The 26,259-nt window shown below is 43.0% G+C and overlaps 1 protein-coding gene across 1 annotated transcript in view; it reads left to right on the top strand.

The window, feature by feature from the left end:
- Nucleotides 1–26,259, top strand: part of LOC144476529 (uncharacterized) — a 142,189-nt gene that overhangs the window by 46,470 nt on the left and 69,460 nt on the right. Inside the window, exon 2 of the mRNA XM_078193608.1 lies at nucleotides 22,962–23,185. Within this exon, the coding sequence (XP_078049734.1) occupies nucleotides 22,962–23,185 (224 nt within the window). The remainder of the gene's footprint in view (nucleotides 1–22,961; nucleotides 23,186–26,259) is intronic.

Raw genomic sequence — 26,259 nt, 5'->3', positions numbered from 1 at the left:
GTTAATTTGAAACAAAGGGTTAATATGAAATAAGCATTGGCTAGTCGGCGACAAATAAAAAGATTTCTCAAACCAAACAAAGCTTCGGCCATGTTGAACGGCTTAGCCCGTAACATATTGTTTAACCGCCGTTCCAAGCGGTTCGCGTGCGGAAACGCAGATCTGCGGGAGCAAACAAAGTGGCCGGGGTGCTCGTATCGCGAACTTTTCTTCGCTCTGCATTCCTCACTATTAACTTGCCAGAGTAATTAGTTCCGGACGCAGACGTTTCCATGAATCCGCGTTAAACCGGTATTAAGCGTCATGTCGCGCGATATTCCGGTACTTTTAAAATTTAAATTGGACCGGCCGCAAATCCTGATAAACTTTGGAACGTGTTACTTCGTTTCCGTTCCTCCGACTCTTGGTTACATCTGCTCCGCGCGAATCGGCTCGGCTGGTGTCCACTGTCGCAGTCTCATTTTCGAGTTTAAGGAGTTTCGGAAAGTTTGCGCGACGGCGCCGCGCGACAAAGATAGCGCGCGAATTCAAATCGTTGATTTCGGTGAACGAACAAGGACCAATTTCCACGGTCGTAATGAGATTCCTCCATTTCTGCTGATTCCTCATCTTTTTTTTTTCCATTACGAGCACCCGTATTGCCGAAAAGTACAAAGTTCTTGTAATTTCGTAAATTCTCTGGCTTAATAATTCTGTCTCGCTGGATTGCGCAAATATCGCGGGGCGCGCGCGCGCGCGTCAGAAACGCGACGGCGAAACGAGAAATAAAAGATCCGCCTCCGGAGCGACCGTCTTCTCGAATCTGTTTCGACCTAGAAACTCCCCGGTCGCTTTTATCAGATCCGACAAACTATCCTGCATGTAATTTCACATCCGAAACTGTGCGGCAGACGTCGACGCGGACGTCACCGTCGAGAAACGGGGACAAAGGCGAGCGAACGTAGACGCCTCGTGTGCTCTCGCCAGCCAGACAGATTTCAGAACGTGCAAGCGGAAAGAATCGATCCGCCGCGCCGGCGGACGTCGATTATTCGCCGCGAGACGAAGACGGTCGCAACGTCGCAACGCCGGCTCTGATTTTCTCGCGTAATTCGGCTAACCGGACGGACAGGGAACGCAGCCGATTTTTCAGCGGGCCTGTTTTTCCCTGCAATATCCCCGCGCGCAGAGGAAATATGTCATTCCGGAATGAGCGACGTCCCGCGACTGCCACTCCGCCCGAAAAGAAATGCTCCGCGAAATCAGGCCACCGACGCGCGACGTGCAGCCGCGTGAATGAATAGCGCGCAGATCAAATCGGCAGATTATGCTGCCTGCTCGCGGGGTCTGCTACCGGAAGTCTGCAGCCGATTGTAATCTGAAACGATGCAACGGTTCCATTTCGGCGAAAACGGGAGAGAAGGGGAGAAAGAGGGACAGAAAGAGAGAGAGAGAGAGAGAGAGAGAGAGAGAACGTGCATGAAATGCGAGAGAAACAGAAGACAGTATCTGGGCGACGCACAGGACTCCCAAATTTTGAAAACGTGGTCACAGCACCTAAAACTCAATTTTCTTCTATTGGGTTGTTCGGAAAGTAATTTCGTTTTTCCCAACAAAGGACCTAATTTTTTCACAGCCAACTTCACACTTAAGCTGCGTAATCATTATATACTTGGATAACTGTCATAGTAAGCTTTGTTTGTTAAAAATTTTGTTTCATTTTTTGCAACAGTTTTTATTTAGTGATTTATCACGTTTCATTTCCACCAAAAAAAAAGGCGAAATGACTTTCCGAACCACCCAATAGCTTCACTATAACCCAGAGTTGGGCAGTGATCGATTATTTTGTCATTACTTTTGTAATTGATTACGACAATTAAACGAGGTAATCATGATCATTAATCGATTATCGTTGCTAAACTACAATAATACTACGGATAAAATTTAAATAATTTTTCTACATTTATCTAAATCTAGTACCCATCCACCATATTAGATTGACCATCTTGTTCCTTGAAATCTGGAGTTCAGATTTGTAATCATCGGCCGTAAAAACGTCCAATCATAAAGTTCTAGTTTTCAAGAATTGGAACCACTAAGCACTGCAATTGCCACTGAGGTATACAAATATGACCATTTTCTTTTACACCTAACCATAGGAACACAAATAAAGACCCCCGTACAACAATTAAAATGAATTTACGAGAAACGAGTTTTGGCCCCGTTCTCGGGATTTGGGATCGCTGCGTGACCGCACGTCCTCCAGCCCCAAAATCACGTCGACTGCGAATGCTCGCTCGAAACGCTCGTAGCTAACGATATGGAGCCGGATAAAAGCCGTTAAGGCGTGGCTGTTCGCGCGGAGGAACAACTTTATTGTAGGTTCTCTTAGCTACGACCAACGAAATTCGGCGTTAACGACTTCCCGATAAGTTTCTGGCAACGAGTCGCCTACGTGTTCAGGAAAAGCGTTGATGGTTGACGTGTGCATGTGCAACGTGCAGCGGCGTGGCGCGCCACCGCAACCATTCCCAATGGATCGATGCGAGTGGAAAGTGCGGCGCGGCGTGTAGCCTCTCCGGGAAACGATACGCTTAATATTTGATCGGGTGAACAGGCGGCGAGTGACCGAAGACGAGACCGACTTATTGTCCGAGAAGCTCTCCGTCCGGTCGTGTAACAGAATTCGCCGGCGAGCCGGAATTTTCCGCGATGCCTCTGTTACCCGTGTAGACGCGCGCGGCGCGGCGCGCCGGCTTTCGAGGATGCGCCGCGACGCGCGCCGCCAGAGAAAATCTCGCTCGGGGCTGACTTCCGACAGCCACGCGGAAGCGGCGCAGCGGTAACTCGGTAATTGGTTTCGCTGGCTAAGACAAGCCGTTTCGTTGGGAATCCGTGCTGCGCGCCCGCGAACGGCTTCAAGTGGGAACGCAGGAGGATCGCCCCGACGGAAGTTGCCGGGTAACTTGCGAGTATCCACTCGAGAACTCGACACGACGCTTAGATGAACTAACGCCGGCGGAGGCTGCTTTGTGCCAAAGAAATGTACAGGCCGCGATGAAATCCATCCAGCGCTCTTGCCGCGAACCACGAGTGTCGTTCTTGTTACATGCGCGCTCCCTGTAGCCCGGGGCCCGGGGTGCCGTCGCTGCGCCGCACGCTGGAGCGAGACGCCTATTCTCTTGGACATCATCGGCCAGAATTTTGTACATTAAATCCCTAACATTAAATCCATTAAATCCCTAACAAGTGATCGCAAACATAAGGAAACATAAAGAAGTGTACTTACAATATCGATACTCTTTCTTTTTCAAATAGCTCAAAGTATCCATCACTCACGTGTAACTGATTAGATCAGTCATATGGTATGCGGCTACCTAAATTCGTGAAAATAACTAAATACATTTAACTTCAGCACTTCTTCATACTTAATATTTTATGGAAAGTATTATTCATCGTCATATATTTATTTTAAAATATGCTGTTGTCGATTTGTTTATGAAACAAAAAGCTATACGTACTATAATATTCCGCATATGATTTTATCTCCGTTACAAACATCGCATTTGTAAAGAAATCACTTTTTAATGATAGGTTTCCCGACGTGTGGCTTTATCAAGGTAGCAGACTAGTTTCCAGTATTTATTTCATACAAGCTATTATCGATCGTATAATGCTACTCCAGATTATTTGCATATATATTCAGGAATATAAGATAAATTTTTCTTCATTTAAAACCTAAGTAAAAATGTTAGGTTTTGGCGCGGCAATCGGGTTAATTACCCCGCTGCGTGCCGAATTCGCTAACTAAAGGATACCGAGCGGAGAACTACTTTTCTATGCTCTATGTTGCGTATATTCTCCTAGACTCGGGACGATTGAGCCTAATACAGTTTCGCTAGAGGACTGCCGACGCGATGCCGCGCGGTCGGACCGTGCAAGACGCATTAGCTGTGAATTACCGACGTCAATTTGGGGGACGCGCCGCGAGAAGATGAACGGCGGCCTGGCTGGATTAATCTCGGGGACAGTGGTGTATACGTACCGAGAGAAAGTCACCGTGTATCGTGCAATTTACATGCTGCGCAAGGTCTAATCTGGCTGCTTCTGTGCTTACGCTCGATTGAATCATAACCGGCCGAGTAGTTTATACCGGCCACAGGCGTTTTACTTCGGGCACTACAAATCAACACGCTCGCCGTTTCCGAGAGGATTCTAAATGCCGCATCAGGGTTGTATACCAACCTTATTCCATGCCCGGAATGAGACGTTATTGGAAATTGGACTGTTTTACCAGTCAGCTGTTTGTATACTCGTCACGAAGAAACGGCGTGACAGGTATTCTTGTTAGACGTAAAAACTTGCAGACTGTTCTGCAATTTTAATGAAACAAAATTTAAGAATATATTTTAAAGATGTATTCGATATTTAGAAGTCAGAATGAAATAAAACGAACAAATAAAGAGAAAGAAATAATTATTATGAATAAACTGTATACACGTATAATTTGTCTGGGTTAAATAGTACATCCGTCGTCGCTTAATTTTTGCAATACATTTTGCTTTCATATTTTTCAAACAGATCGCAATAACTAACTGATCAATTGAAACACTTTTCAATTGTTACATACGAAGACTCCGATTTTTCCTAATCTCCCCTTTCATGATCCCTAACCTCTCTGATAGTCATGCACGAGTACCAGGAATTACCACGGTACTTTTTATAACTTTATGGTCTATTTCGCTTATTTAACATGGCTGATTATTAATACAAAATTTACTTGCAATTTTCCCAGGAACTAACCTTTACAAAAATTGCATAAAAACGTTTTACCTAGATTTACATATTCTTTCTTGTGTATATCCTTAGAAGTAACACGCAAAGCATATCGTCAACGTTTAACAATGCTTCGAAAGTAACAAAATACAATTACGTTTGAAAACGAAATTAAATGATTAAAATGTGCACGGGTTCCCATTGTCCAATTGTTTTCAAATTTTACGCACATCATTCTCCCACCAAGTATAACGATTTAGGGGGTTAAAATAAAACGAACCTGAGAAACAATTAGTAAACTCTATGGCTAAGTACGTTCTATTGCGCACGCTTATATTTTTTCGATGGACATCGTGTTTCTTGAAACATGTTGCATTCGCGCACTATTCCAAGCGGAGAGCGGTCGACAGAGTTAAATATTTCCCCCCCGGAAAGTAATCAAACGACGACGAAAACGTTTACCTTGGAATTCAAAGGTCTTTCAGCCGGTTTGGTCCGAGTCTTTAAATTTCAATTCACGGGCCAGCAGCCTCGACAGCTTTTAGTTAGTCCGCGACAAATCGTGGAGCAATATTTTTTCGCGGGACGAATAATGAAACCGGGATTCGGTTGAACGTTGGCGTTTGTTTGTCGAAGACAAATCAGGGAACACGGTTTCCGGGAGTTATCTCCCAGAGGACGGCCGGTCGTAGTTATTAAAAGTCAATAGACGACCGAATCGGGAATGACGATTTCCATTGGTAACTTTTAATTTTCCCGTGCCGGCTACGCGAAGATTGAGTTCGGCCATTCGTTAATCGGGATGTCGAACGGGCTTAAGAAGCGTGGAACGCGTTTGCCCTAACGGCGTGAAACCCTTGGCCATCGAGAGCGATCGATGGAGCCGATTCCGGGCAGCTTCGGTCCAATCTTCCCGCGACGGATCAGCTCCATTATCCGACCAATTATTTCTCTAGTAAAATATTGTTGCGAGCAACGTGAGCGCCGCGTCATTCGTAATTCGATTGCGACGGTACACGCGCGTCGCGCACGGTTCGATACGTCGGCTAAGTGCAAAGTGATCGGTGAACGCGCCGATCGATACGGTAGAGAAGGCAATTATTGTGCGCCCTGTTGCCGGATTTCAGCAGTTTTCGCTACTAAAAACCACTTTTTAAAATTTAATTGACATTTCTTATCACGTTCACGAACGCGATTATTTGAGCCGTTTATTTTGAAAGTGGTCTAACTACATTTGTCAATTTTTTTCCGGTTGCCATGGTTACATGTACAACTTCGTGTTATTTATCAGTAAAGGATTTCAGGTTGCTTTTATTCCGAGCAAATACGATAATTCTTGACACATAAGTTTTCAGAGTTAGTTCGATAATTGAACCGTGTAGTTTGAAAGTGGCCTAACTCCATTTATACTTAAATCAAGATAATCTATTTGCTATTGATAATGTCTGGAGGCAGCGATGAAGGCAATTTTAATTAATTAGTATTTAACAAGTTGACCTCAGTTGTTGGACAATTGTGTTAGTTGAATAACCAGGACGTTTAATTAATATAAAACTTAAAATTTAATATTAAATTTTAGAAATTATTTCACCCATGGGGAAGAACAGAACGAGACCATTTAGTTCAGATTAATTTGATAAGAAAACGCATGTTATTCACTTAATAATTGCCACTATTTTATAATAGAAACTATAAATTTAACACCCTTAATACACTTAAGCAGTATGATTCATTAGTATTCTATACGTATATTTTTAGATTCATTGAAACGCAAACCCTTAAATATCTCGATTTGAAGATAAATGGAGTTCGGCCACTTTCAAAATAAACGGCTCATTTATCGCATTCATTCTCATTATGATGCAAAATGACACGAATGTTCATCCAAATTTATAAGCCGCGTTATGCATTCAATGCATTTAATCTATACAGGCTTAATTTTTTGAAATTATTGTGCAGATTTGATCTGTATCTGTGTATGTGTACATCTCTAAAAATCTGATATTTTGATATCATTTTTGTTGCAGTTTAAAAACTTTCACCTTTTACATGTTCAATTTCAATAAATGAATACTTAATTTTATTTAGATAAGAAATTTCATATATATCTTATTCGACAAATAAAAAGTTAATTTACTTGAATATAAACTAAAGGCACATTAATTGGCTATCCTATAGTGGCTGGTTCCATTAGCCTACTTCGGCAGTCGCGCGTCTCATCCTAACGTAGAACGTGCGAGCTCGAAACTTTGAGCGGCTTGTATCGGATCGGAACTTTGTATACACATATTTCGCTCGATGATCGTCGGGTGCATCGGAGGAGCGTAATCGCGCTCTCGGAGGCAATTATCCGCGAGACAAAGAACATCGGACGAGCGTTGCCGAAGGGAAGTTCGAAAATCCTCCCTTCCAAAAAATCGCGGGCAGAAGTTCACGATCGAAGACTGTCGATTGACTCGAGTTGTCACGCCGCAACTTTCCGAAAGTTTTCTACGAGAAGAAGCTGCGGCCACTCGATGCCCGTACCAAAGTGGCTGCACACTTTTAGGAAGCTATTACCGAAGAGACCGCGGCTTCGTCGAACGTCTCCGTGCTTGAAACCACAGACATGTTTCCGCTTTGTTCACCCGATAGCTGTTCGCGCTTCTGTTCTCGTAAAATTATTTTCGAAACTGCCGCCTCTTCCCTGTCTCGCAATTTTGCGTGCGGAGACTCTCGCTGCGTGATCCTCTTTTCGAAATCCATTCATTGTTTCAAGAATATACTAGCTTGCCCGTAACTGCAACCAGAATTTTCAGGTATAAAGGAGCCATGAATTTGTTTCACGTCGAACAGTATCTTGAAGTAGATACTGTCGATGTTGATAGATCGAATCAAACCTCCTGGCATTTCTCAATACATCAACACCGAGAGCGTGCAGAGCTGTGGTACAACTGATACTTGAATAATATTACAATCCTAAATTCTTTCCAATGCATGTACTTTTTTTGTTTACCATGCTGGCATTCAGTTTATTTAAAATCACAGCTTCTAGAGATTCCAGTAGTACATTCCACACGTTATACTTTTGTCGCTCGAAGTGTGCCTGATCACTAGAATTACCAGACACGTCGAAAGAACGTGGGTTTATTTGTCCATTTATTCATTATACGGACCATAAACAGAGTTTACAAGAAAGCAAAGAATTGTAATAAAACATTAAAATCCGCATCGTGCAGATGAAACAAATATTAATATACAAAGTTTAGTCATAGGTTCAGATTCCTAAGATTGTCAGGATGTTTCTGTGGATAATTACAGGATACGTATACTTATTTAGAAATTATTATAAAATTCAAGCTTCATAAATACAGTCTTTTTGACTTTCGAAGAAATTATTATAAAGCTTCTATTGCTCGATAGTTCCAATGTTAATTATCTTTTAGCGGTTACGAGACTAACATCCAATATTCGTAGTCTAATAGTGGCTACCCAGTCGTGAAATATACATTAGCAAATCCATTGTTTTCCTTAACTAGCGGTGAACGAAACGTCATTGACAAGTCCACTATTCTCTTATTAAGTGACACTCCAGCGATGAAAGGGACACTGCCAGTCCGTGACCCTTTTAAAAATGATGAGTCAGTAGTGAAAGAGGCATTGGCAAGTTCACGACAACCAAAAATCCCAAAAGCACACAGTCTACGGGCATTCACGTCGAGCGGATCGACAGCACCGTCGAACTGCTCTGTCGACGGCTTCGTCGACGACGGCGCGGGAATCGTGCAGCCGACACTTGCCCAAATTAAAATTTCATCAAGTCAATACAATATCTGATTTGTCCGCGAAGTTTTTAGCGGGTTACGCGCGCTCACTTCCCTCGGCTACGTGTCTCGAGTCGCGGAAGGTGTATAGTAGTTTTCTCTAGCCTCGCGGTGAAGTGCATGGGTGGCGAGCGTGTATTTTCATAGGGAGACGGCCGAGATGAAAGCGAACACTGGTACGCGTTCGTGGGGAGCGACATACCCTTAACAAGCATAATTGGAGCAGGTGGTCGGCCATGGCTGCGGTCTCCTTGCATAGATAACTACCCAAAGGTATTCTACTCTCTGTCCTACCGGCCTAGTCGTCTTTGTTGTTGATTCATCCTACTACGAGCAACTGAGATCTTTGGTCGGTTAATGAATTAACCTGCGACAAGTGGAACCGGACTCTCCGCGAGTAATGCCGTAATAGTCCGACGAGCGTGGACTTATTTTGCTAAACTTGAAACTAGTATTTTTATCCACGTGAATTAGATACCCCTGGGACAAAGAAAAATATATAGTATCTAATTAGTAGACTGCTGATCTTTGTGCAAAATAAACATTGTCTGATCTGTTGCAAAAGATAGGGGCCACTTAGAAATTTGATTTCTTCTTCAATAATTTCGGTAGATCACGACGACATTATTGAATGTTTTTGATCTTTCTGCTGTTACAAATTGCAACGCTTATTTTATATCTGTTTCAAGAACCGAGGCTTACGTTCTATGCCAAGCTGTTAGTAACACTTGATATATTATATCAAGATAAATAAACTTATTATAACCAATTCATGTGGTGGAAATTAATTTTTCAGTTCTAAATTTGTTATACATTATTTGGTTAGCGCATACAATGAACATATAACGTTAAGGGCGGTACACGTGGCACGGAACGTGTTAATGTTAATTACTTAAGCTTAATTATAAATCACGGCTGTAGTTTGAACTGCGCTACCTACGCAACGTAGTAGTACAAATATCGTTGTTTTCTACACAGCCCAGCAGCTGCTTTCCAAGTTGGTGTCGCGTAGGCAGTTCCCGAGATTAGAGATAACGGGAAGGAGGGTAGGACCTGTCGTTGAAACAGAGAACCGAGTCAGGGGTGAGACCCGAGCCGACCTAATCGATAGAGTGCTCATTCGATATTCGCAGTTATTCGACTGCATTTCTGTCTAGCACGCCGCAAAATCTCTCTAAATTGTAAACGCAAGCAGGGGGTGGGCTCGTGCTGTATTCACGGTGGTGAGACGCGAATGGAGTAGCCGCCAGGTCCACCCGATCTCCAATCTTCTCCCCGGACATGCGCAGTTAGCGCGGACTTTAATACTCGGCGGACCTACTCCATAGTTACCGCCGCACCCTATGAAGCAGGGGTGGAACGTGGACGACACGTGGATACCAAGTCATTCGAAAGGCAAACCACAAATGCACCAAGGATGAACGATGCGTTTTGGGGCTAGAAACATCCAAAACCGGAAATAAGTACTGTTTCGCAAATTATTGTGCGGGGTGTCTCACTTTAATCACCCTGGAAAAATATCTCGGCAAGTATGAATAATGTGAGAAAAGAAAGTGTACAGTCATTTATTTAACCTTTTGTGATAACTTTAGAAAAATCTACAAAGCTTCGGATTTTTAAATTAGAACCTGCATTACACATTGCCGAGATCGGACATCAAGGTGTTTTCGAAACGCTACTTAATTGCAACTTTTCTGTAACTCCTTTTCGAGGTATGAACTTTTTAAGTTAACTAGTGTATATCGTGCAAATCCGATCGTGTAACTTCCCCGCGGTGTACATCGGATAAAGCTAACGCCGGCGGCACGTGAACTTTAAAAGTTTATATCTCGGAAAAGGAGTTACGCAAAAGTTACATTTATGTAGTGTTTTGAAACGCCTCGATGCTCGCTACAACAATATTTAACAAAAAACACAGGTTCTAATTTAAAATTTTTTGCAAGATTTTCCCAGGGTTTACCACGGGGTTAAATGAATGAATTCTTGAAATCGTACAACTTTTGTCTGAAACTGTAAGATTAAACGCAACTGCGAGATTAAAATGGGGCACTATAACTTGTAGTCCAAAAATCCATTTCTTGCTCTAATTGTACCTTTCCATGTTGTGTATCTCAATTCTTTTATTTTCTCGATTTATGGAACAGTTGTCATCGTCTTTCATATTCAGTGCCTCTGTTTTGTAACGTGTGTTTTAAATGAGTATTGCAAAATAGGGACATGAAATATAGAACATGGACATATGGTACATTGTCCTGTAATAAGTACACGCTCGTACTGTACTATTTTGTTCCTACTATTTTTTATTTATATGAAATGCGTATATCAAAGTACGTAACAGCATGTTCTTGTTTAGAATATTTTCATATTCTCTGTCTAGCTGTTATCGTATTGTTTGTGTAACAATTGAACGGTATCGTGTAATAGGCACTTTTACCTTATACTGTTTAGAACGATGGAAAAGAAATATTTCCACCCATTATTTTTCTACCTAGACCGGATCGTCCAAGATCGAATCGTTGCCTAGCGTGCGAGAGCACGCACCAGTAACCAGCGTTGGAATGGTAGCTCGTATGTATTATATTTTGTCAGGTGGTAGCGCACCGTATACGTACCTGACCGGTAGGTTTGAGTGCAGCGGGTCGTGGAAGCTCCTTAACACCGTCGAGACAAAAGCAATTAGAGTCGGCTGCCCAGAGAAACTCGAGACTCTGACCCCGTCTGTCGTTGACTTCAAGCCTGATTCAGGAGCGTAACCCGCAGTTTCCCTCTCGTGGCACTCTCGCCGTCGAAAGGGAGCTCGTGCCTCTAGACACCGGAGCTCGATAATGTCTCGGAAAGTGAGTGGGTAATTTGATTGCGCCCTAAGATACCGGTGTAGCGATTTCGTCGGTGCCGTGCTAGACCCGTCCTGCCGTTAGGCAGGAAACCTTTCCTGGGACTTTCCCAAGGTCCCGGCGGACATTTTTGCTGTTCCCACGATGTTTCCGCGCCATTTTGTCCGAAGTTCATGCCCCTTTCAAGAACATTGCACTGGTTCACGCTAATATTTACACGGAATACATACGCTTACACGGTAGATTGTGTCTTCAGTGAAACGAAAAGAGGACATAAATGTCGCATCTGGACAAAGTAAACAAAATTTTTATTTTTACTAATATTCATCAATAGATAACTGAGATCCTTCTGACTAGATAACTTAAATAATTTTAAATTAGATGATCTTAGAAACTTGAAAACCTTCCTACATACAAAAACCGTCACCTTCGGGACCATATATGTACAGTATGTGTATAATAATTTTTCATATGAAGTATAATTTAGATGTTATCTTAGACGTGGAAGATACGTGACTTACTCTACAGATTGTTGGTATTTATTACTAATTAACCGTTAACATTAAAGTCGAGCGTGGGGCTGAAGAAGTTTATTAAATACATTACCAGCCATCAGGGAGGGAAACAGGAAGTTGATGTAGTTTCGGAGGAGTTGCTCTACTCTATCACGCCCTCCCACATTTCTTCCACCCTCCGGTCTCGCCGCCGCCCTTGTCCTGTCCCTTTCGAGGCTGTCAGTCAGCATTAACTTTAAATCAACTCTTTCGCTCCGATGAACCGTCGCGCGCCTCTTAAAAATCGTTAACATCCCGAAGACTTCCAGTCTGTGACTATCTACCCTGCATCGAGACTTGGAATTCCCTCTTAATAGGGCACGCGCTTAACAGGCTGCTATTTAAATAATTGCAAGCTTGCAAAAGCCGCGGTAGTTTCCTTCGATTTTTACCCCTCGTGGCTTTCACAAGCGATTAATTCGCCGAGAAGAAGAAGCCTCGTCGGATAATAGGCAAGCGAATGACCACGTTGCTCGAACCCGATCCGACGAATCCGGCCGACCGTCTTTCAGCGCAACTCGCTAATTAAAATACAGAGAAATCGCGTTCTTTGTTTTACTTGTTCCTCTTGTTCCCTCAGCTTGTTCCCCTTGTTCTCGTTGGCGGCCCTCGAACGTTCATAAAATCGAACCGGTAATTTGTTTTCTTCGCGAATCGCGTAATATGGAACGCGTCCGCGCGATTAAATTGCACCCGCACACACACACACACGCGCGCGCCGCCGCCGTCGCCGTCGCGATTCCCATTCGTTTTATAACGCCGGACACGTATCGTCGGTGGAAATCTCGTTTCGGAATCGATTAGCCAACAGCACGTAGAATCCTCGCTCGCTACTAAAAATGTCGCCGGGAATTAATTGCACGCGAAGGCGAAACAATAATCGCGGCGGTCGTACTTATTTCTCGATCCGATAAACGATACTAGGAATCCTTGGATCGTTCGGTTCAGTAGGACGCGCACGCCGCGCAGCGGAATACTTGCCAGATTTCGCTGGTCAAAATTGTCTTTCTTACTTGACGTGTCTGAAGTGTACCTGTTAACATATTTATGGTATTTCGTCTTAGATAAATAGTTATAAACAGATAAAAATAATACAAAAGTAAAAATAAAAATAGTTCGAAAAGTATTCAAAGCATTATATTTATTATTTAATGGATTCAAAACGTGCATATGTATTTATTTGCGGCTTTTAAACGTGGCGAAAACAATTTTAAACATTAAAAACAATTATTATAGTTATCTGTATTTTTGGGACGCTATATAATCATTAAAAAACATGTAAGAAAAACTGAAGACAATCAAAAACAATTTAAAGATCATGAAACAAATATGTGAAACTATTACAGACGTTGAAAAACCAATGGAAACTATTGTAAAGTTTATTGAAGCTTTGAAAATGGTGAAAGAGACTAAAAACAATTAGAAACTAGTCGAAACAATTTTATAGTCTAGTGTTATCTCAATTAATAAATTTGACTTTTGTAATAGTATATCATTTAATAATTCTTATATTGCTCCATACATTGTAGTAAAAAAATAATGTAAAAGCTGCTTAATACATACTGGCAGCCAATTTTTTCGTATTGTTAACAGAAACCATTAGCTTTTCCAATAACATTCGAAGAACATCGGAACTCATTTCAAAGCCTCAAAGTTTACAAATGGGAAATATCGCAACAAATAAATATTTCAGAAATGGGCGAAGGGAAGCATAGCATGTGTATTATAAAAGCTTTTACTTTCAATGTAGAATAAAACAGATGATACTGCTGCAATGTTTTCATAAATCTAATAATTTGGTCGACCAACATTTTTCATCTTACGCAAAACTTAAAAAATCGTATTTTGACTTTCTAGATCTAATACTCCACTGTGCGGCATTCTATCGAGCACAACAAACGTATCAGCCCCTTTGCACTCTCTCTCTCTCTCTCTCTCTCTCTCTCTCTCTCTCTCTCTCTCTCTCGGGGCCGTTCGAACGATAGCACCCCCGGAATTTCATCGGAACTGCAAGATTTTCTTGATTTCTCGCATTGTTTCCGAACCTCGGATGGAAATTTTCTCCATTCGCAGAGACCGGATCAGACGTTTCTCGAATGTGTGCTATAAAGTTGCAACGTATTTACACGTACTTTACACGTGTACGTGACGTTGCGTGACGCAAATCCCGCGTTGCCGGGCTAATATAAACTTTATTGCTTCCACGTAAGAGTCCGACCGACACAGAGTGAGTCATGCCAGCCAAGTTATACATAAAATCTTTAACGCGCCCAAATAATTAAACCGCAAATGTAATCACGTCGCCCTTTTTTAACGGTTGCTCTCCTGCGCAGTCGTATTTTCGCAAGGTTAAGGTATGTCGCGATATACAGAGCAATACATTTTTTCCTTACGGAATACTCCATTTTTGAAATTTTTTTCGTAAAGAAACTGTAATATAATCCACGTAGCGTAAAATTCATTTTAGTTTTGTGAAAGTTATAATGCTTTTTATATTGCTATATTATTATCTTCATTAGAGAACGAGTGAGAGAAGAAGAAAGGGAGAGGTAGTACGATTTTCAGGAAAACACTCGGCTTTCCATTATCATTAAATTATATTGATTGCACCTGTCGATCCTAGAGCCATCGATACGATTAATAATTTCCATCAAAGTTCATATTGACTCTTCAAATATTTTGAGTGCTCGTTGGACTGTTTGCCTACGTGGCTCGGCTTGTATTTCGCAGGCAAATTTATGCTGTTGCATTCACAGAACAATTTCTATTCATTCGTAACGTCGTGCAACGCGCGGCGATCGATCGATCGAACGTTCGCGCGATACGAGAGTATCAGAGGAACAATTAAAAATGTTGTTTTGCAGATTTTATTCTTGCACGTAACGATCGCTGCCGTGCTGCTTTCGAGCACACTCGAGGCCCCTTTTCAAGCTCCGTGGAACCGCTGCATCGTATATTTTCATTGACGTGGTCCTTCCGATTCATCGACCGTTGACCCAAAAAAAGAATTCCGTGGCACTCATCGTGCTTCCTAGTTTGTCGAAGACAGTTCGACGTGGATATTTTTTTATGTACCTTATGTAGGAATATAATCGGAATTTTTAAAGATAGCCATTGTCGCCTTCAATGTAGGTCCCATCCGAGATATCGCACGTGTGTCGGTTCTGCAAATTTCCGAAACAATTTTCAAACGCTGGAGTAATTTTAGATTGATAATTTAATTTTATGAAATATGAAAATGTCACACGCGGCCACATCTGTTGAATGCGATTCTTGATTGATTACGTCTGTTGAGTTTCTATGCTGTTGACATAATCCGGGCATACCCTATATATTTGAAATAGAATTTTCCGACGTACACCGTTTTATCGCATTAATTCATATCGTATATAATCTATTTATTGAAAGTAGCAAGTGTCCATATACTTATCGACGGGGTGTACATACACGCGGGGGTCTCTAGAGGGAGAAACTTTTGATACTTTTTTTATGTGATATATTCCAGCGCCGCCAGTAAAGTCCGAGGGAAACGTGTGCACGCCGGGTTTCGTTAGATAATAAGATCGCAATAAAATGGTGCTTCGGAGGAAACACTTCGGGATTCGAATTCGCGGTGGCACACGGTCCGGAAAGACGGTGAAGTGGGGCGAAGCAGGGCGAGGCAAGTTTCGCGATAAAGATTTGCAATTCCGCCTATCGTCGTCGCCGCTGCTCGTCTGGCCCCGCGTGTCGCCCGCGACGAATTTTAAATCTGCCGGACACCGAACGCGGTGGGAAACTTTCCCGAGGAGTTTTTGTACGTTGTTCTTTGCTCGCTCCGCTATTATGCGACGGGTTCCAGAGAGTCAACGTCCACGGGAGTACCCGCCGACGAGCCTCTCCGCTCTCCCAAATTAGGCGAGTTGTCGAACGAAAGAGGCCGCAATGGTGGTTACAATTCCCCTCCCTAAATTGACTAAATGCTCCCTTTATTTTCGAGGAAAATAGCGCGCCTGCTATTCTCATAATCCGACTTCCGTCCGACCGAATCCAGGTCGCCATTTTAATCGGTATCGCGTAAATGAAAAATTTCATCTTTCACCTTTCGAATCCATTTCTGGATGTCGTGGGAATGACCTGGCACCGGTCAAGGAACTTGTTTTGCAAAATTTTTAACTGGAAAAGAATTAGTGTTACATAAGGGAGAAATTAGGTTAACGGAACACTTACAAAAGACTGTGTTGTATGAGAAATAAGACTCATTTTCATTTGCACAAAATTCACAGCCATATAATAAGGGAATATTGTATGTCAGAAAAGCTATTTTGAAATTAGATTTAAAATGGTTACGATCAGTAATGTTGTGAAACGTTGATACTAACGTACGTAAATTTAAGCGCTGTCTTGTCTCATTTCTTACACTCTGAAATAACATCGAATAAATTATTCGAGTGCAGAGTGGACCTGTCACTCGACGGTTAAAATATCGAATCTAGAGTATCACGGGATGGAGCAGCGCTGGAACAAAATCGTAAAAATAATAATAATATATACTCGAACAAAATGTTCGTTTTATTTTATATTTCGTTAAATCGTTCCAAATGACAACTTTATGGTATAATAATTCTTCCTATCATTTACTATTATCGAAATAAATTAAGAAATTTGTTTATTCAAAAATTTGCCCGACCAGAATAATTTGCTTTGCGACAGGATTGCAGAGCATAAAAAAAACTGCACAATTTATCCCTGAAAAGTTTTGCACTATCTCTCGACGTTACAAAGTTATGCAGTAAGAACCACAAAATGCAAAAACTTTGGGGGTTGTTTTCACCACCATAAAGTAGTATTTAGCACCGACGAAAAATAGTTTTGTGTTACCGAGGACCTAGGTTGTGTACCAAGTTTCAGAATTTTTGGAATTTCTGAGTTCGATAGCTTCCCTTGTAAGTAAGTCATAGGCTATAAAGATCATCGTTCGAAACTTTGGAGCCATTTATCTCCGAACTCCATTTTTTAAGAAGGCTGCGCCTCGTAACTCTCGAACGCATGAATATTTTTACTTTAAATTCTACCCGGAGTTGCGGAATATAGTATAGCGAGAGGAACTCGGACATCGAATCATTACGATATGATTTACAATTTTCGTGGATAATAGTTTGTTTCAACTTCCGTCATTTTTGTTTAAATTCGCTCGACGGATCTCTTGAATTTCAGGGATTACTTATTACTATCTAGATATCGGGCAATTTTCATTATAACATATGCTCGAAATTTATTCAATCATCTTTCATAAAAGCCTCTCTGTAACTTCAATGATGCTAAACTAGAGAATTGAAATCCGGTCGTTCGACCAACGATGGTACGTTCAATGTTAAATATCTCAACTTCTGCGGCACTACTGCAATAGCACAAGCATTCTATTATCCGAACAATCATGTTTCCCTAATTAAATCTGAAACAGAGATTGCTCACCCCGAAGCACTTTCCTTTGAGATATCTGCTTTTCCTGAAATTGTAGTGGAAACTCCATCGTCGCGATTCGTATGTAAATAGTTCGATGTAATCCAACTGTCTGCAGCGTCAATTATCGTATGCATATGCGCTATATCTAAGCAACCGTTCTACTATTCGAACGGCGATGTTCCCCAATTACTTCGAATAATTTTGGTTCTATTGTATACGTGTTGAACCCGTTACGGAGCGTATCTCTGATTAACCGCAGCTGGTACGAAAACAAGCCAACTCGGACGAAACAATTGATTCTAGGAATCCCAATACTATCCTGCCCTTAAAGGGGCTGCAAGAATAGTGCGGCGAAATCTGTTGGCCGCGGACGTCCGCGGCGGTATTTACTGGAGGAAGAAGCAGTGCGACGAAGAGAAGTTTACACGAGCGTTTACCGAGCCGATCATAAAAGCGCAAGATAATGACGAAGAATAATAGAATTCCATTTAACGGCGAACCACCCCCTGGCGCGGCGGTGTTGTTCTCGCAGCGTGTTCGGTACGCGGGCTCACGGACACACCCTGCACGGCGAACCACGAACCACGATACGCTCGTAAAACCAGCCTGTATCGTTTCGCTCATTAACTCGCCTCAACAATGACCGTGGGTGTCGGCGTAGTACGTCGAGATCCTTTCAACTCCCGCCTATCCACACCCTTCTGACGGTGGTAGTGCGCATACGCGACGAAAAACGAGAGACGAGAGAAACAAGCAAGAGAGAGAGAGAGAGAGAGAGAGGGAGAGAGAGAGACGGGAGAGCGGAGAGCGACGAGCGCCACCGAGTCAGGCGAGGCGGTTCGCGCGTAAAATCGCGCCGAGCGGCATTCAGTCGCGCGGAATACGGCGCGGGGTGCGGTTTCTGGTGCCCATGATCCACGGATGGGCATCGCCATCGATCTCCTTCGGTTTCCGTTGCCGTTACCGTCACTGCTACCCTTACCATTTCTTTTCCGATTCGGCCGCACGCGGATCTCCTGAGCCGCGGAGCAAGCGGTCCGCTCGAATACAGGCCGCGTGTGACAGCAAAACGACTAGGGATGTGCTTCGCGGAGAAGGCCTTTCTCCCTGCGTTCCTGCTGCTGACACTGACACTGTGTCACGCGAAGAACGACAACTGTGAGTACCCTCGGCACCCTCTCTCTCTATCCACCCCGACTCCCTAGCCCTGCCGCCGAATCGGTGCGGTGCAACGACGCAACAATGTAACGGTGCAACGGCGCACTGTGTGCCCCGGAAATCGGTATTCCCCTCGAACGTATGCGCTATCGCGTATGCCGGGCAAATTTCATTTGCAGGATATGCGGCGAAGGAGGAACATTGATTTCGGTATTGTCTTTGCCGTGGGGCGAGTCCCCGATGTGTCCGGACACGTGGGCAGACTTTGTAGCTGCACGTTCAGTCGGTGTTGCTGGTGCAGCGTTGTACTTAACGGCACGATTCGTAAAAAGAAAATCTGTTTCGATCTAAGTCGAGGATATCGTGTTTGTTGAATGCTGTGCGAGATATTCGCAAGCTCATACTACGATGTTTCGTTCCATCGTCGCAGCAATGAAAAATTCGTTGAATTGTTCGTGAAACCACGTGTCCTTTAAACATCCGGACAACTTCGTTCCCGATACAACGGTGAACAAAATCGCCGACATTTAAAAGTCTGTTCGCTCCCTGCCCGGAATGCTAACTTTCGCGAGCAACCGGTGTCCCAGCAATCGTAAACAGAGGCGAACCAAGGTAGAAACGGAAACACCTGCTCCGAACCGATTATTTTCGTCGAACGCGTTCGAGTGCGCCTTTTGCCTCGGGGCGATTTACGTTACAGTCGAGAATAATCGGATCGTTCGATGCAGACGTCCCGAAGAAACTGCGAGGAACAAGAAGAAGTTGGAGGAAAAGAAATAGAAGAAGTGAGAGAAAAAGGAACAGGAGGTATAGAGAGAGAGAGGAGAGAGAAAGAGAAAAGAAAGAAGAAACCATCTGAGCAAAGTAGTTCGGAACAATCTGATGGTTCGCAGGCGAATCAGATTGGTCGGATCTCCGGAGCGATACCGGGACGCCTTGGTGGCCCGTTTTCTCCCGTCGATCTGGGGGGTTGAACTTTTAAGAGCATGCCCGTTATGCTGCGATAACATTGTTTCTCCGTTGCCGGGCGTCGTTGCTCGGCGAACAGATAAAATCGGTCGACGCCGACGCCGACGCCGACGCAGACGATACCCGGTTCGAAAGAAAAGTTTCTTGGCGCGGACTGGAACTGCGTCGGCCTCGGAGCGGAGCCTCGGAGCCAAAGTGCTCGCAACTTAATACGATAGCGCTTGGTTGCCGCTCAGACGAGCCGTACCGCGCTCCAAGAGAGAGTAATATTGATCGACGGAGCGGGCTTACATCGTCCCAAGAGGAAGCGGGACGCGACGGGAGCGGAGAATGGAAGAGGATGGTGGAGAACCGAGCGAGAAGGGTAGGGAAGCGCGAGGTTGGAGGTGGGAAGCGCGAGGGAGGGTCGCGCTCGAGGGTGCCACGGGAACGGGGACGAGAACGAGAACGAGAATAGGGAAGGGAGAGGAAGAGAGCAGGAGAAACGTTGAGGGCTCCCGGTGGTGGTGATTGCTGGAGGGTCGTAGGGCCAACGCGCACGACCATGGCCAAAGGGTGGCCTCTCTCCGTCTAACCTTTCTTTCTTCCTCCGTCCCACGAATGCCGACCGCCCGCCCCTGCCTCATTCTCTCCGTGTCCCGTTTTCCTTTTTCTTTCCATTTGCCTTCTCCCGTTCCCCCGTTCCCCCGTTTCCCCGTTTCTCCGACGCCACCGTTCTCGCCTGGTTTGTTTTGCACGCGACTTTTCGTGGAACCCCGAAGTTCTTTGTAGTTGCGTCTCAGAGTTTCCTTTTGAAGGCTCGTTCCTTCGTGCGACCGATTTCACTTTTTTCGTTATTCTCTCGCTCCTCTGTTCTTTTTTCCTCTCTTGTCCGGATGCATCATCGATACTCCCGATGCATCTACCGCAATTTATCGTTCAGTTTGCAGGACTTTTGTTATTTGCCTTCTGGAAATTTGATAGTCTCGTTCGGTCGCGTCGACGGAAGGACACCGCGTCTCCCGCTTAGCACGCGTCCACGTGTCTCTAGACTCTTCCTTGTCTCGGGAACAGGGGAGGTTTTTGCGGCAACGCAGGCTCTGTGCACGCCGTTCGACGCTGCCCGGCTCTTCGGGTCGATGTTTCGGGAATGGCGGACGGCGATGGCCGCGAATTTACGGGACGTGCTCGCGTCATTAATATCGGCAAATACCGTATTTCTACGTCGATTATGTGTTTCCCTTCCTCCGGTTGGCCCGTGAATTATGGCCAACTACGCGTGTCCATCGAGCCTGTGAATTAAACGTAGGAAAGCTGCGGGACTAATAACTATGACGAATGGCACTGAATTCTGGCTCGCTCGATCGCGTCCCCGATATTCCGGGCTACAATTTCCGAGGACGCTCCGAGAACAAGCAACCCCTGATCAGGGGGTATTTACGACGAGAGCAACTCGAGTCTCCCGCTCGAATTTGCCCGGCGATGGTTAAACGAAGAGGACGAACGAATTGCTGGCGCTCAAACGAAACGCGAGTGCTCGTCGCGTTCGGTTCAGGGGACGATCTCTTGAACGATCGATGCTGTTGCGTACGAAAATTTTCCTAATCTTCCCTTTTATGACCTCAAACATCTGCGAGAGTCGCGCTCGAGTGCAAAGGAGTTTCATTTACCCATTGCAATATAACGAGTCGGACTCGTTACGAAGATTTCGTACGTAATGTTTGAAGTACGAAATGCACATATTTCTTCTAAATCGAATGAAAATATGATTTTTCAGTTAAAAATCTAAGTATTAAAAATCTAGGTATTACAATAAATGAGGTGTTGTACATCCTTTCAATAGTTTCGTGGAAAATATGGCTTTTGTACACGCAACCGTGCTAGGTAATAGTGGTAAAAGCATGATAATGGCATTCATAATAATGATAATAATAATAAAAATAAATATAGTTACAACTAAAATACACAAAGTGGGAGAATAAATAGGGTAGCATGCAACACGACCGTAAAAGTAAAATTTCGCAAGTACTCGAAGAGTTTCGCGAATTATTATTAGTGATGCTACATCCTACCTTACTACTTTACCTTTCATTCGTACTTTAGTTGTAATCATATTTCTTCTTCTTTTTATTATTATCATTACTATTACTTCTATCATTGTTATTGTTATTATAGTAATAGCGATAACATCGTACCATGTCTATGTCGATTTGCATATATTTTCTTTACGTGCTGCATATACGTAAATACCATATTTCCCACAGAACTATTAATAAAGTCATGTCTGTCTCTATTTACAAGCCAACATGTTGTACATCTGAACTTAAGAATAGCTGGCCACTTCAACGGCCAACAGTCTTCATTAATGCCCAATGAAAATAAAAATGAAAAAAAAACAGAATCCCACCGAACACAGAACCATTCATATCATCCGAACAAAGGAACAAAAATTCTCCTCGGACTTCAATATTCTAAAGGCGAAGAAATTTAACATAACTCCATCGTTCCTCGTTACTGTGATGAAGACATTTCTTGTGTTGACATTTGAAGTAGACCGGCAAGAATTTTTCATTTCCAAATTGTAACTGTAGCAGCCGTAGAACTGCAACAAATTCTCTGCCGTGCAACATTGTAGCATGTTACTATGCGTGCGGTCGGAGACCCGGCGAGGGCATACGCACCGGAGGCACGAGGCGTCCGATCGGCGTTTCTTAACCAAGAGACGATCGGGCGCGAATCCGAGAAACGCGGGCGAAAAGCTCGATCACTTGGTCGTCAGCTCGCGTCGAGTCCGGTTCTTACACGCGTTAAGTAAAAATAATAAAGTTTCCTCTTGGTGATAGAAGAGTGGTTATTGACCCCCTACCACCTCATAACAATTGTTTAATCTCGCGAATAAATTTATGAATTATAAATTAAATTGCTCAAAAGAATTGGAACATTACAATTGTTGATACGTGAAGTGGCCTCGCAGATAGTAAATTAAAAAAAAGAAAGTTCTTCAATATATTGAATTTGAGAAATTGACTTTGAAAATGTTCGAATGCCTGAAGAAATCGCAAAAGTCAGTGTCGTCGCCCCGTGACCTCCAACCGCGACGCTCTGTGCAGGTTTATCGAAAATCTTACCTTAGTTGGCCAAGAATGTTGCCGGCCCACATTCGAGCAGAACTCTCGCAGGTTGCAACTACGTCACGCGGTAAACTATCTCATGACTATACTCCTGATGGCCCGAAGCGCAGGGGCGAAACTTTTCAATCGAGTTTCTTCGCCTCCGTCCACTCCGGCGGTGTTCCGAGCTTTTTATTTTCTCGTTCGGTCGAATCCGGACGAACCATAACGGCCGAGGGAGCACTGATTCGCAGACTTTCGGGCCGGGGGAAGCAGCGTCGGGATGCAACTTCTCTCGCCCGGCTTGTCGATTCGTTTCCGCAATTGAAAATGTCGAATTCTCTTTTGTTGCAGATGAAATGAGGAATATATGCAAGAGCAACCACAAATACGATGTGTACATGAAGATCGATGGGGCCGTGCTCCTGTCGCAGAACGACAAGGACCTCGACTGCATCATCACCTTCCAAACCCACAGCATTCTGCAGCGGTTCATGCTGCGCTTCGATCAGCTGCAACTCGATTGCAACGATCATCTTTACATCTTCGATGGCGCGCACGCGGTCAGCAATTACAAGGTAAATCTCCTTTAAATATTGAATCGTATCTACAGTTCATTCGCGTCAGATTTCCACCCTTTCACAATCACGAGAAAGGGTGAAGTAATGAGTAATGCTAATAAGTAACCTAATACTAATGAGTAACCTAATGAGTAATAGAAATTATGCCTAAAACGTTACAATTAATGCTATCGATGGTTTCTGATAGTTTATAAACTATCGTTAAAAGTATGTATAATATGTAGAGACATGAAAATCTGAAGATGCCAAAGAGTTTGAAAAAATATAAAAATTTTATACCATATTCTTATTAGTATATAATAAAAATATCTGTAATAATATTTTACAAGTTATGACAACAACCACTGGTTTTTATTTTAAAAAATGAGAGAGTCTTTATTTTTTGGCTTCAGTCTTGACCGCCTGTTGTATTATTAACACTGCGTTGGAAAATCTTCTTCCTGACTCCGTCGTAACACCGTAGAAATGTTTACATAAATCTATTATCTAAATTGAATAGAGGTATATAAAAGTTCATTTAAATTACTTTTTAGTATATTGGCTGCTCTGATAGAAATGGTCGTTGATAACAGCCATTAACTGAAAAGTCTAATATCCTGAAATTTGTTCTTCTTCACTTTACAAGTCCTCCCAATTCTAAAAGCATCAAAGAGGCGTTCACAATGATAATAAAAATACTTCGCGCGAATGGGTTTTCTTGTGCAAATAACTCTTCGGGAATCGCGCGGCGATCTTCGCCGCAGAATACAATGCGAGTGCGAGTAATATTCAGGCTTCAGCCGGAGGGGTGAGAAATGAAGCGGCTGTTGTCTTCGATCAACGATTCCAAGTATAATTGCCGCCATCGATCAAAAGATGAAGCACTAATTGCAGGAGGAACCGCGTTATTCTTTCGTGATTACCATCGAAGACAATGGCGCCGCATCGAAAGGGACTGAGTTTCAGTTCCTAGGACCATTATAATGTATTCCGCCATTATAAATTCTGAACATGGTCAGCACCCGGCGTGGCACTGGAAACTTGCGCCATTAATCAGGATTCATTTTTTTTTTTTTCGTCGGGGCTGCATACATCTTTCTTTTTGTTTTCGCTGTCGAAGGGGACGCGAATCTGGTTCAGGATCATTGGCAATTTTCCCGACTAATTTGTTGACGATGCAGGCGTCGACGACGGTTACAAAAGGGGGGAAAAAAAGTTGGTCTTGCAGATATCTGCAGTAAATTAGATCGCGCAAGAATTTATTGCGCATACGAACGAATCAATCGCCGCCTTGGTAAATCGTTAATTTTCGAGCAAACACTTTTATCGCGCGATCTATTTTCTGCATCGTTTCCCATCGTTGCGTTGGTCGCTGTCAGATTTTAATTAAGATATTCCTGTTTTCGCGTTGGAACGTCACCTGTTTGTCATCTCTGATCGATACACCGACGTGGGGAATTCCCTTCGAGTAATTCCAAAAAGTAATAAAGCCGCGCGGACAAATTGTGCTTGATTAATTTAATGTCATCTGTCATTTATTACCGCGAAAATAGCTTATACTAACGATCGTCGTAACGAAGATCGACTGCAATTATTTGAGTGCTCGAAGGGTTATCGTGCGATTGATTTAGACTTTTTTCTCTCTTGATTCCATTGTTCGGTACGGTGGATCATAAAAATGGAATCGTTTTATTTACCTGTGAACTACTTTCAACGATACCAGTTGTGCACAGTATAGTTTAAATAAAATCTGTACGTTTAAATTTATATGACTTATTTTATTTTAATCGGATCCGACTTATTTTCATCATTGTAAAACCAACAGATGGCACAGATTTCTCGGAATAGAATGAGTTCAAATACGATGTAAATCGGGCTACATTTCTCAGAAACCTTGTTATCATAGCCTATTAGTTAAACTGAGAATAGGTTAAAGTGGCTCGATTTATATTGTGTTCGAATTTATTTCAATGAGAATTTCAGCTATCTATTGATGCAACAATTATTAAGGTAAAGCGACGTATCTGAAAATGACATCTTCTTTGTTGCACGTTTATTTTGTGCTATAATACTCTCTCCAATAGTTCGAATTCTCTTCCATTGTACCCGTTCGTATTCGTTTTATTATTTTATTATAGAGGGAATTTGTGTGAATTGATTTTTTTAATTAAATTCGGTGAGACAACTATACTTGTTGGAAGCATGGTTCGCAGTTCTGAATTTAACGCACCGGCGCAGTAATAAACTCACTGATCAAGTATATTGACTCTTTCAATTTTGTAGAACAGTTTTTAATTATTTACCCTGACGGAATAAATCAAACTTAAAGTTAGCTTACTTCTGATAACTTATTCATCCAAATTTCAATTTCTTGAAAATTATTGATCAGAGATGCTGCTACTTTATTACTTTATGCGTATATTTAATAAATTAAAAGTATTATTATAATTTAACGGATATATTTATCATTGTACCGATAAATCAACTTAATGTATAATTTATTATCACGTAAATTTTAATTTTATAAATAAATATTCTCTTTCCCCCGAGGCTCGCCATGTCTGGTCTCTCCCTACATGCCTAATTAATGTTGAATACCTAGTCTGCTGTGAACAGCCGAGTCTCCGATCTTCTACGAGAAGCGCATTAGTATCCTGTCATCGAACTAATACGATTTGATTCTGCGTGACCAATTTGCAGAACGCTCGGCTGACCGACCATAACCTATCGCCGATAGGTCATCCGCTGCGTCGCAAACGTTTGCTCGATCTCTCGCGCGTTACTCGCACAGTTTGATAAACCGACGTAATTTGCCATTTTAAGGGCTCCGACATAGGAGAGAGACGTCTTATTCCCTTCATCTTGGCATAGTCCGCAAGGTCACCGCTGACTCGAGGTATGAAAGATACGACGCAGCCTCGAGACCACCTGATTTCACCGTGTTTCCTTCGATAATGTCTGCGCATCGTGATCGAAGAGGTACAGCTTCGCGATCTTCCTGTTCCGTGCTGGTTAATTCCGAGCTCTGGCGTACAAATTAGCAGTGAGGAAGTTAGTAGTATAAGCACACCAAACGCAGAGAAATTCTTACC

Source organism: Augochlora pura, chromosome 10 (genome assembly GCF_028453695.1).
Source record: "Augochlora pura isolate Apur16 chromosome 10, APUR_v2.2.1, whole genome shotgun sequence".
Lineage (NCBI taxonomy): Eukaryota > Metazoa > Arthropoda > Insecta > Hymenoptera > Halictidae > Augochlora > Augochlora pura.
Note: the sequence above shows the minus strand (reverse complement) of the source record. Positions and strands in the feature narration are given on the sequence as shown.